Below are 9,175 nucleotides of genomic sequence, written 5' to 3'. Positions count from 1 at the left end.
TGTCCTCATCTTCTTTATACTTTAGGCACCTTGATCCTATTGAACAAGACGAACAACCCTTCTTCATTCTACCCACTCCCACTTTACAGTTATCCTTTCCCAGGGTTAACATGAAAGGGTCATGGGGAGCTAAGTTAATAGCGCACTCCTTTTGCATCTCAGGGTGGTCACGGAGAACGAAAAACATATCTGCACAGACCACTTCATCCCATTTGCCCTCTCTCCTTAAAAATAAGGTGAGTTGTAAAAGGGTATTATAATTTAGGGTCCCATTCAGTGGCCATTTCTCCCCATCCTCTAATTTATACAGCGGCCACTGTTGTGTGCAGTATTTAATGAGGGTCTTTTTATCCACGCTCCCTCCCCATTGGGGGGACCCCCAATGTCCTTCCAGTGTGCTAAAATACATCCTAGGAGGGCTGCGTTTTATTTGTTCCTTCCCCAGCTTATTTCCCATTATTATTGTCACACGCTTCGCTCGGCTCTGGCTACTCTTGTCGCCGCGAAATGGAACCGCAGATTATTGCTCCACGCTCGCTTCGTACTACTGTACGTCTCAGGCGTGTCTGTGTTTCTTCGGCCTTTCACACCATTCGTTTCGTCCGTCGCTGACCACGTCCCTCGCAGGATGTTGGAACTGCAGCTTGAAATTCCACACTCGCTTCGTGTTAATAACACGTCTCGCTCGCTCGCTCGCTCGCGCGTTCGCAGACCTCTCGCACAACACCAAAATAGCATCTAAGGTAAGGTCAGATTCTATCAGGCGATGTAAACGATACCCCCGGGGGCCACAAAGAGACAACCGAGCCTATCTCCTGAAGTTCCCGAGTGTCCAGAAGATACCAACCAATTTCAGGACAGAATTCCCGCGCCGGTTCCCACTCTCTTATCTCCACTCTAACTCAATTTAGAGCCTTACTCCGCCCTGTCCAATCCCAGCCCGTCCTTTCAATCCGGCCCCGCCCCGCCCTGCTCCGTTACACCCAATCCCAGCCCGTCCTTTCAATCCGGCCCCGCCCCCCCGGCTCCCCGGCCCCGCCGCCCCCGTTCCCCGCAGGCCCCGATCCCGCCGCCGCCGCCGCTCCGGGAGGCGCGGCCCGGCCGGAGGCGGAGGGAGCCCGGTCCCCGCGCGGCCCCTCGGAGAGCTCCCGGCGGCGCGGGGTCGCTGCGAGCTGCGGCGGTTCCCGGCTCTGGAGATCGAACGGTGACCGGGAGCGGGCTCGCCGCGGAGCCCCAACAGGGATTGAAGCGGAGGGCTCGGATTGGTGGAGCGGAGCCGGCAGGGGCGGGGCCGGATTGAAAGGACGGGCTGGGATTGGGCGCAGCGGAGCTGGCCGGGGCGCGGCCGGTCGGTGCGGGATTGGCGGGGTCGGGCGCTGCCTCGGTGCGGGATTGGCGGGACGGGATTGGCGGGGCGGGGCCGGAGGCCGGAGGCCGTGGAGCGCGGCGCTGGGGCGGCGCTGCCGGGGGCCGGGGCCCGGCTCCCCGCGGGGGTGGGAAGGCTGGGTCGGAAATACTGTGTTGTGTTATTGTAAACCTAATGTCTGATGGTGACTGACAGGTAATAAAGTGTAACACGGCACAGTGAAGCTTTGGGGGGGGGGGGCGGGGGGCTGGTTCCTGCCCGCGGGAGGGGCCCCCCTAGTTCTCAAGCTCTCCCCCCCGGCACCGGGGGGGGGATTTGGGGAGTTGGGGAGTGGGGTGGGGCCGTGGGACCCTCACCGGAGGTGGGGGTCCCGTCATATTTGCCCCCAAAGTGCAGGACGCTGGCATGTAGCAGGCCAAACTGAATGAGATGATAGTCTCTGGGTGAAATGGGGCTGGGGGGGCCAACGCTTGATTCAGGACACACCAGTCGAGGCGATTTTGGGCCAGTTATGACAGCTCCTCCTGATACTTGAGTGATGACAGTGATTGAATTACAACCTTGTCAACAGCCCCAGCGCTGCTGTGAGAAGAGGAGCAGCTTGGAGCTGGAAGGATGCGGAGCTGGAGCCGGAATAAAAGTTGTAGAGCTGGGACTGACATAAAACCTGTACGGGGGTGGGGGCTGGAGCGAAAATACACGTAGCAGGACTGGGGCTGAAATAAAGACTGTAGGGCTGGCTCTGGCATACACAGCGTGGGGCTGGAGGTGAAATGAAGGCCCTGGAGCTGTGGCTGCAATCGAGAGCGCGGGGCTGGAGCGGAGATGTCGCAGAGCTGGAGCTGGAATAACAACTGTAGGGCTGGGGCTGAAATCTCAGAGAGCTGGGGCTGAGATACACACAGCGGGGCTGGAATAAAATCCCCAGAGCCGGGGCTGGGACGGCACGGGTCCGGAGCTGAAATAAAGACCCCGGGGCTGAGCAGAAACCCCGGGTCCCGGCCGCCGGCTGTGCCCCGCGGGGGATCCCAGCCTCCCCCGGTGCAGGGCTCCGCCGCCGGGGCGGGGACGGGCGGAGCGGCCGCAGCACCTCCCGCCTGTGCCGGGAGCGGTTCCGGGTCGCGGAGGCGGGCTCTGCGGCGGGGACCGGGAACCGGCGGCGACATGGTGGGGCGGGGGGACGGAGGAGGCGGCGGGGGGACGGGGGACGCGGCGAGGCCGCGGCGGGTTCTGACCGCGCTTTCCCCCCGCAGCGGTTCCGCTTCTGCGGGGACCTGGACTGCCCCGACTGGGTCCTGGCCGAGATCAGCACCCTGGCCAAAATCGTTAAGTACCCGTGCTCCCCCACCCCCGCCCTCCGTGTCGTCCCCCCCCCGGTGCCCGGTGCTCACCCCCCCCCGTTCTCCCCTCGCAGTCCTCGGTGAAGCTGAAGCTGATCTGCGCCCAGGTGCTGCGGGACCTGCTGGGGGAGGCCATCGAGGTGAGTGGGGGCCCCCCCCTCGTCCCCGGGGGTCGCCGTCCTGGAGGCGGAGTTGTAGCACTCTAACTGCATCATTAGCAATAGTCCTGACTTTCGTATTCTTAATGCAAGCCTCGGGGTTCAGAACGCTACTGGCCGGTACTCGTAGTAATAAATATGGATGCTAAGGATTATTAGTATTAATGCCGAGGTAAGAATTCTTAGGGTTAACGTTGGTAGTGAGAACGTTAGGCGGCCGCGCGGTACCTGGCATTTGCCCTGACGTCCCGGCGCTCTGCTCTCCTGCAGTATGAGAAGATCCTGAAGCTGACCTCCGACGCCAAGTTAGGTGAGCACTGCTGCCCCAGCCCCAACCAGGGTCCCCCCATCCCCGTGAAGCCTCGCTCCGGGGACAGGCAGCAATCCGGTAAGGGATGCCTTCCCAAGGCGGCGGAGCTAACCCTCCATCCGTCCCGCAGAGTCGGGGGACGTGAAGGCCACCATCGCCGTCCTCGGCTTCATCCTCTCCAGCGCTGCCAAGCACAACGTGGACAGCGAGTCCCTCTCCAGCGAGCTGCAGCAGCTGGGGCTGCCGAAAGGTAACGGGGAGGGGGAACACCCTTGGGGTGTCACCAAGGGCCGGACCTGGTGGGATGTGTCGGGGCTGAGCTGGCAGCCCCCGGCGCTGCCACCTTCACGCCCAGACCCGGTGCGGGACGGCAGCCACACCGTCCTCCGTCACCTCCCCTCCGCACCATCCGTCCCCTGGGGGCTCCGCCGGGTGCTTTGCCAGGGTTTGGCCGCAGCGGGGCTGGGGTCAGCGGGTGGTTTTCTTGTCTTCTCTCTTCCCGCCCTGGGCAGAGCACGCTGGCGGGTTGTGCCGGTCCTACGAGGAGAAGCAGAGCTCCCTCCAGGACAGCCTCAGGGCCTGCAGCCTGAGACGTGAGTGCGGCGTTGGGAGGTTTGGCGACGGTTTTGGGGGGTGGGTTTGGGGTTGATCACCCTTCCCGAGCGCACGCCGGGGTGCTGACGCCCACCCGCCCGCCCTAGTGAGCCAGCTGGGCTCGGTGGGCTGGCGGGTGGATTACACCCTCAGCTCCAGCGAGCTGCGGGAGGTCAACGAGCCCCTCGTGCACCTGACCTTCAACCTGCGGGACGGGGAGCGCGGCGGGACGGCGGCCGTCCCCGTGGTCCTCTCGGCCGACAAGTTCCGGGTGCTGCTGGCAGGTGAGGCCAGAGGAACCGGGGAACCCCCTCGGCCCAGGGGGTGGTGGCTGGGGGGGGATGATGCCGGAGCCGGTTCCCCCACCGCCTCCATCCTTTCCCCGCAGAGCTGAAGCAGGCCCAGGCCCTGATGAACACCCTTCTCTGAGGAGCCGGGGCGGGACCCGGTGCACCCCGCTTTGGGGAGGTGGTGGTGTGGGGGCGGGGGGGAAAGGCGGGGGCAAGCTTTCCCTGTGCCCCCGGTAGCGGGGGGGAAGCTCCAATAAAGGTAACGGAGACCAGCCGCCTCCCGCCTGTTTCTCCCCGCGGCGGGACTCCAACTGCCGGCGGGGGCGGACTACAACTCCCGGCATGCACCGCCCGCCGCGCAGCCAGTGGGAGGCGGGCGGGGGCGGGGCCTGGGCGTGTCTCCAGGGCGGGCGGGCGGGCAGCGGGGCGCCGGACCGGGTCGCTCCGCTCCGCTCCGGTCCCGTCGCGGCGATGCCCGAGTGTCCGGAGCTGCACCTTGCCGGACGGTACATCAACGAAGCGTGCGGCGGGATGGTGTTCTCGGGCGGCGTGGAGCGTTCGGAGGTGGGTAGGGGTCCGGAGGTGCCCTTCTCCAGCGAGGCCTACCGCATCTCGGCCACCTCCCGGGGCAAGGAGCTGCGGCTGACGCTGGCCCCGCTGGGCCCCGGCCAGCCCCAGGACCTCGTCTTTCGTTTCGGCATGTCGGGGTCGTTTCGGCTGTGCCCCGCCGCCCAGCTCCCCCGCCATGCCCACCTCCGCTTCCTCAGCCGCGAGAGCCCGCCGCGCGCCCTCTGCTTCGTCGACGCCCGCCGCTTCGGCTCATGGCGGCTGGGCGACGCCTGGCAGCCGGGCCGCGGGCCCTGCGTCCTCTCCGAGTACCAGGCCTTCAGGTGAGCGTCCCACTGCCTTGCCCCAGGGAAGGCCTTCCCCCACCTCCCCCGCTTTGTTTTGGCGGCACGGCAGCGGAATGGCCGTGCCCGGGCAAACCTTCCCGACGCCCCGCGTGCTCTCGTCGCAGGGAGAACGTGCTGAAGAACCTGGATGACAAGGCTTTCGACAAGCCCATCTGTGAGGCCCTCTTAAACCAGAAGTTTTTCAACGGAATCGGGAATTACCTCCGTGCCGAGATCCTGTACAGGTGGGTTTGAGCGCCCGCTGACCTGCCATGGAGGTTTGGTCTCCCAGAGCTTGACAGCTCCTCAGCTGGGCCTCCTCGCCTGGTAGACATGGGGAAGTGCCAGAACCCAGAGTTCAGGCTTGCGTGTAACGGACGGCCTCTCGCAGGTTGAAGATCCCTCCCTTTGAAAAGGCTCGGACCGTGCTGGAGGCCCTGAAGGATCAGGAGCAGGCAAGGAGGAAGAAGGTGGGGAATAGCTGGTGCATTCACAGGCTCAGAAAGAGGCAGGTTTCCAGGCAGACACCGTACCAGGGATTTGTTTGTCTGTGGCCCTGCAGGACATCGTGGCAGCTCCCTGGGGTCCCGGGAGCTTCTTGCTTTCCATGCAGACTGAGCTGAGAAGTGTTCCTGATTCGGGTTTGGGCTCAGCAGTGGTGGAGGTGGTTTAGTTTGCTTCCCGCCCCCAGTCTGGGCTCAGCCGGCTGCTCTATTCTGGCTCTGCTTTGGGCTTAGCTGGGCGCGAAGCTTTGGTTCAGGTCTGCTGTTTCGGGCCTGTTCCAGCCCAGGGTTCAGGGCCAGTTTCAGTTCGTGTTTGGTTCCTCGCTCTGATGGGGTAGAACATCGTCATGAGGACCTTGCAGAGCTCAGACAGCCTCTGCCCGCACCGCTGTCAGGAGGTATGTGCTGCTCTGAGTCTTTCCCAACCTGATGGCAGGCATTTTACCTTCACAACTGTAACCCTTGCTGCGTGGGATCCTCCTCAAGCATTTTACTGTCCTTTGCCATAAACACCCATGTCTGAGCACATCTGCCCCTCCAATGGAGCGGCAAATGGGGTGCAGCAGTTCCGTAACCTCACGTGTGCGGTGCTCGTTCGCACGTGGCCAGGCTGACGAGCTGTGACAGCTCCCCGGGCACATGCCTGCGTGCTGCGCTGGCGCTCGGCTGTGCCCGGCTTCTGCCGTCAGGAAGTCTCCGGGTATATTTGAGGTGGGTGAAGAGGAAGGGGCGAGGGAAACAAACACCTCGCAAGCTTAAAATCTCTGGGAAAGGCTGCAGTAGAGCCCGAGGCCAGCTGATCTCATGGCCTTGGGGGAGAGGAGGTGGCTATTTTAAAGGAGACTGAAAACAAAACTGCTGGTGTTCCTGTGTGCTAGCCCTTTTTCCTATCTTTGTTAGCCATGGGGAATGTGCTGATGCGCAGTTCGAAGCCTACGAGGGGGTGAGCTCAGGGCTGGCACTTGGTGGGGGCTGTGGCAGCTCATCCTCAGGAGGGCAAGAGGAGATGGGGAATTTGGCTGGTGTTGGGAAGGACAGACCCTGACGAGGCTAGGGTGGCTGGCAGGTGACTTCCCTCCCCTTCTCCACCCCTGCAGAATCCTTCCCTGACACTGAGCAAGAAGCTGAAGCTGATGCAGGAGATCCCAGATCTCCTGGAGCTCTGCCACACCGTGCCCATGGAGGTCATCGCGGCGGGTGAGGCGACAGGACAGGGAGCTGTGGGACAGGGACAGCTGGGGGTGGCGGGGAGGCCCGGGCTTTGCGTTCCCAGCAGCAGGAGGCTTGGGAGGGCATCCCAACACCATGGTCACTGCTTCCTCTCTACTTCTGTCCTTTCCCTCTCTCCCTTCCCAGAGAAGCAGCTCCTTGACCCAGACCACTCGGATAACTATGCTGCTTTCAAGAACTGGCTACAGTGTTACTTGGTGCCTGGCATGAGCTCCTTGCGTGACCGCAACGGCAGGACCGTATGGTTCCAGGTAGGGGTCTGGGGTCGCTGTCTGGGGCTGGGTGGCCCCCAACCACCCCTCCAAGGTGACACCAGCCCATCTTCTGCTTCCCGAGACCCCCCAGACTTACGCTGCATCACTGGGGGTCTCCCTCTCTGACAGACTGCTGTGACCACTGGAGGTAAAGGTGATGGGGACCCTCCGTGTGGTGGCCAGCTGGCCAAGGAATGGCGGGCAGTCTGGAGCAGAGGGGCCGACTGCAGGAATGGGGGGGCTCAAGTAGTCTGGCAGCTCTGTTCCTCCCTCATGTGCCCTGTGTCTGGGTGAGGCGCCGTGGTGGGGCCTTGCAGAAGGAGCAGGGGGCTAACAGGAGAGTCCCTGACGCAGAGCAAGCTGGACTCCCCTGGCTTCTCGGGGAAACGTGGCTGTTTCTCTATCACTGTCTTGGCTGCCGGGTGGAGAAGGGGCACGGATTCTGCTGCCGCTACCTGCAGAATGACTGTGCCCCAGTCAACACTCTGTCGCCTTCCTTGCAGGGAGAGCCTGGCCCCATGGCTCCCAAAGGTGAGTGTCTGCTGGCCTCCTTGTGGGACCTGCTCTTGCTCTGGGAGTGCTGGAGCCTGGGAAGCCCCGTGCTTGCTGCGCAGCGTGGGGGCAAAGGCAGGAGCAAAGCCTGCCCTCTCCCTGGGGTGCTGACAGGCCTGTGAGGGCCAGTGGCACTGGGGGATGGAGCCCGCTGTGCCTAAGGCTTCCTACCAGCACACCCGCCTGCCTGGGCGCAGCCATTGCACCTTGCAGGGTGCTTTTCCAGGCCAACACCTACGTCCCCTTCCTTGCCTGCCAGGCTGGTAGCAGGAGGGTGTGCTCTCCCTGGGGCTGCAAGCCTGAACAGAGCAATGTTTTGGCAGGGGAGGGAATCTGGCGGGGGAAGAGAGGAGCCCCCTCAAGCCATTATTCCACTCCAGTGCTAATTCCTCAGCGCTCAGCTCACACATCACCTGGGACAGTGTCCCTGAAAGGTCACAGTGCCGCAGCCTGTCCCTCGAGGTGCTGACGCTCTCTGCCCCATCTCCTCCTCACCCTGCCTAACCCGGCCACGTCTTCTCACACAGGGCAGACACCCCGCAAGAAGCGTGCTCAGCTGAAGGCAGATCCCGAGGCTCAGACCCCCAAGGTAAGAAGCTCTGTGGTTGTGGCTCCTGCTGGGTCTAGAGGCTGTCCTGTTCCCCGTGCCTTGCTCGGGCTGCTCCCAAATTCACGGTGGTGCTTCTACCTGGAGTTGCTCATCATCTGGCAGTCCAAACTCACTTCTGCTGCTAAGCTCTGGCTCTGATGTCCACCCAGGTCACCACACGTGCCTCAAAACAGCACCCCAGGGCTGCAGCAAAACGCCTGAAGTCGCCCAAGGAGGAGGAGGTGGCTGACGGGCCAAGGAAGGGACGTGCTTGCAGGAGGAGGAAAGCAGCCGCTGCTCCAGCCTCGTCCAAGCCTGAGGCGCTAGCCAAAGCCAAAAGAAGCTGCCGGACGTCTGCGCGCAGGGCCAGAGGTGAGGCTGGCAGTCCCTGCAGCTTTCAAACGCACAGACGGGGGCTGTGGGAGCGCTCCCTCGTGTCAAGGGGACTGAAGGGGTGCCAAAAGGCAGGAAAGGAGCCGGTGGGGCTTCACAGGGCAGAACCAGGCACCCCCTCACCCTCTGACTTCTCATTTCCCTCTCCATCTTCCAGGTGCAGCCCCTGCCGTTTGAGTGCTACACGCTGCCCTCCTCCTGAGGGGCATTTTTAACAGCTGCAGGAGGAGCTCAGGGAGGGCCTGACTGGGGGCCTGGGTTAGTGCTGGGGAGAAATGGGGCTGCTCTGTACCTGTGCTCATGCCCGCTTGCTACCGCTGCATCCTGCCAGCGTGGGAAGGAGAAGCTGGGCTTGGTGATGGGGCCAATTTATCCAGCGTCCTCCTGTTGTCCCCAGGCATTTGAGGGGGTTAAGGGCCACAGACCACATATTGCGCTGGACTCTGACCCTTCCCTCTGCCTAAAAATGGATTCCCTCTTCCTTCCCCTCTTCCCTTTCTGGCTGCTGCCTGGATCACTGTTTTTAGCTGACTAATAAAGTATTTTGTGTAGAAATCACCATGCACGCCTTTCTGTGCTAAGGATAACCCCTCTGTGCCCAGCCTCTTCCCCGGATGGGCTGGAGCAGGCTTCCCCTCCACCTCGCCCCCCCCCAAAAAAAATAAAGGTAAGCTCTGCCTCCCCAGTCCCAGGAGTGACATCC

At 62.8% G+C, this 9,175-nt stretch overlaps 2 protein-coding genes across 3 annotated transcripts; both read left to right on the top strand.

Moving 5' to 3' along the window:
- Nucleotides 1-2,456: 2,456 nt before the first annotated feature.
- Nucleotides 2,457-4,334, top strand: COMMD4 (COMM domain containing 4). The gene is made up of 8 exons (XM_075045634.1): nucleotides 2,457-2,533; nucleotides 2,620-2,691; nucleotides 2,781-2,846; nucleotides 3,135-3,174; nucleotides 3,305-3,424; nucleotides 3,687-3,767; nucleotides 3,876-4,052; nucleotides 4,157-4,334. The coding sequence occupies exons 1-8, from the start codon at nucleotides 2,531-2,533 to the stop codon at nucleotides 4,195-4,197; spliced, it is 600 nt and encodes a 199-aa protein (XP_074901735.1). The 5' UTR covers nucleotides 2,457-2,530; the 3' UTR covers nucleotides 4,198-4,334.
- Nucleotides 4,300-9,025, top strand: NEIL1 (nei like DNA glycosylase 1). 2 transcript variants are annotated; one of them, XM_075045633.1, is made up of 10 exons: nucleotides 4,300-4,622; nucleotides 4,731-4,948; nucleotides 5,077-5,196; nucleotides 5,343-5,421; nucleotides 6,552-6,651; nucleotides 6,811-6,935; nucleotides 7,442-7,469; nucleotides 8,018-8,079; nucleotides 8,250-8,451; nucleotides 8,630-9,025. In XM_075045633.1, exons 1-10 carry the CDS (start codon nucleotides 4,401-4,403, stop codon nucleotides 8,647-8,649), a joined length of 1,176 nt encoding a protein of 391 aa, XP_074901734.1. In that variant the 5' UTR covers nucleotides 4,300-4,400; the 3' UTR covers nucleotides 8,650-9,025. The 2 variants fall into 2 exon arrangements, with proteins under 2 accessions (XP_074901734.1, XP_074901733.1); XM_075045632.1 differs by having other exon boundaries at nucleotides 4,301-4,948.
- Nucleotides 9,026-9,175: the final 150 nt, after the last annotated feature.

This window comes from Buteo buteo, chromosome 13 (genome assembly GCF_964188355.1).
Source record: "Buteo buteo chromosome 13, bButBut1.hap1.1, whole genome shotgun sequence".
NCBI classification, from domain to species: Eukaryota; Metazoa; Chordata; class Aves; order Accipitriformes; family Accipitridae; genus Buteo; species Buteo buteo.
The sequence above is the reverse complement of the archived record's forward strand: the minus strand, read 5'-3'. Positions and strand labels throughout refer to the sequence as shown.

Excerpts from the sequence above, each read along its gene's own strand:
- COMMD4 (XM_075045634.1), top strand. Across the intron at positions 2,847-3,134 it reads TGCTGGGGGAGGCCATCGAG|TATGAGAAGATCCTGAAGCT; the intron begins GTGAGTGGGGGC and ends GCTCTCCTGCAG. Across the intron at positions 3,425-3,686 it reads GCAGCTGGGGCTGCCGAAAG|AGCACGCTGGCGGGTTGTGC; the intron begins GTAACGGGGAGG and ends CGCCCTGGGCAG.
- NEIL1 (XM_075045632.1), top strand. The coding sequence starts at position 4,401 with ATGCACCGCCCGCCGCGCAGCCAGTGGGAGGCGGGCGGGGGCGGGGCC. Across the intron at positions 6,936-7,441 it reads GCAGGACCGTATGGTTCCAG|GGAGAGCCTGGCCCCATGGC; the intron begins GTAGGGGTCTGG and ends CCTTCCTTGCAG. Across the intron at positions 8,080-8,249 it reads CCGAGGCTCAGACCCCCAAG|GTCACCACACGTGCCTCAAA; the intron begins GTAAGAAGCTCT and ends ATGTCCACCCAG.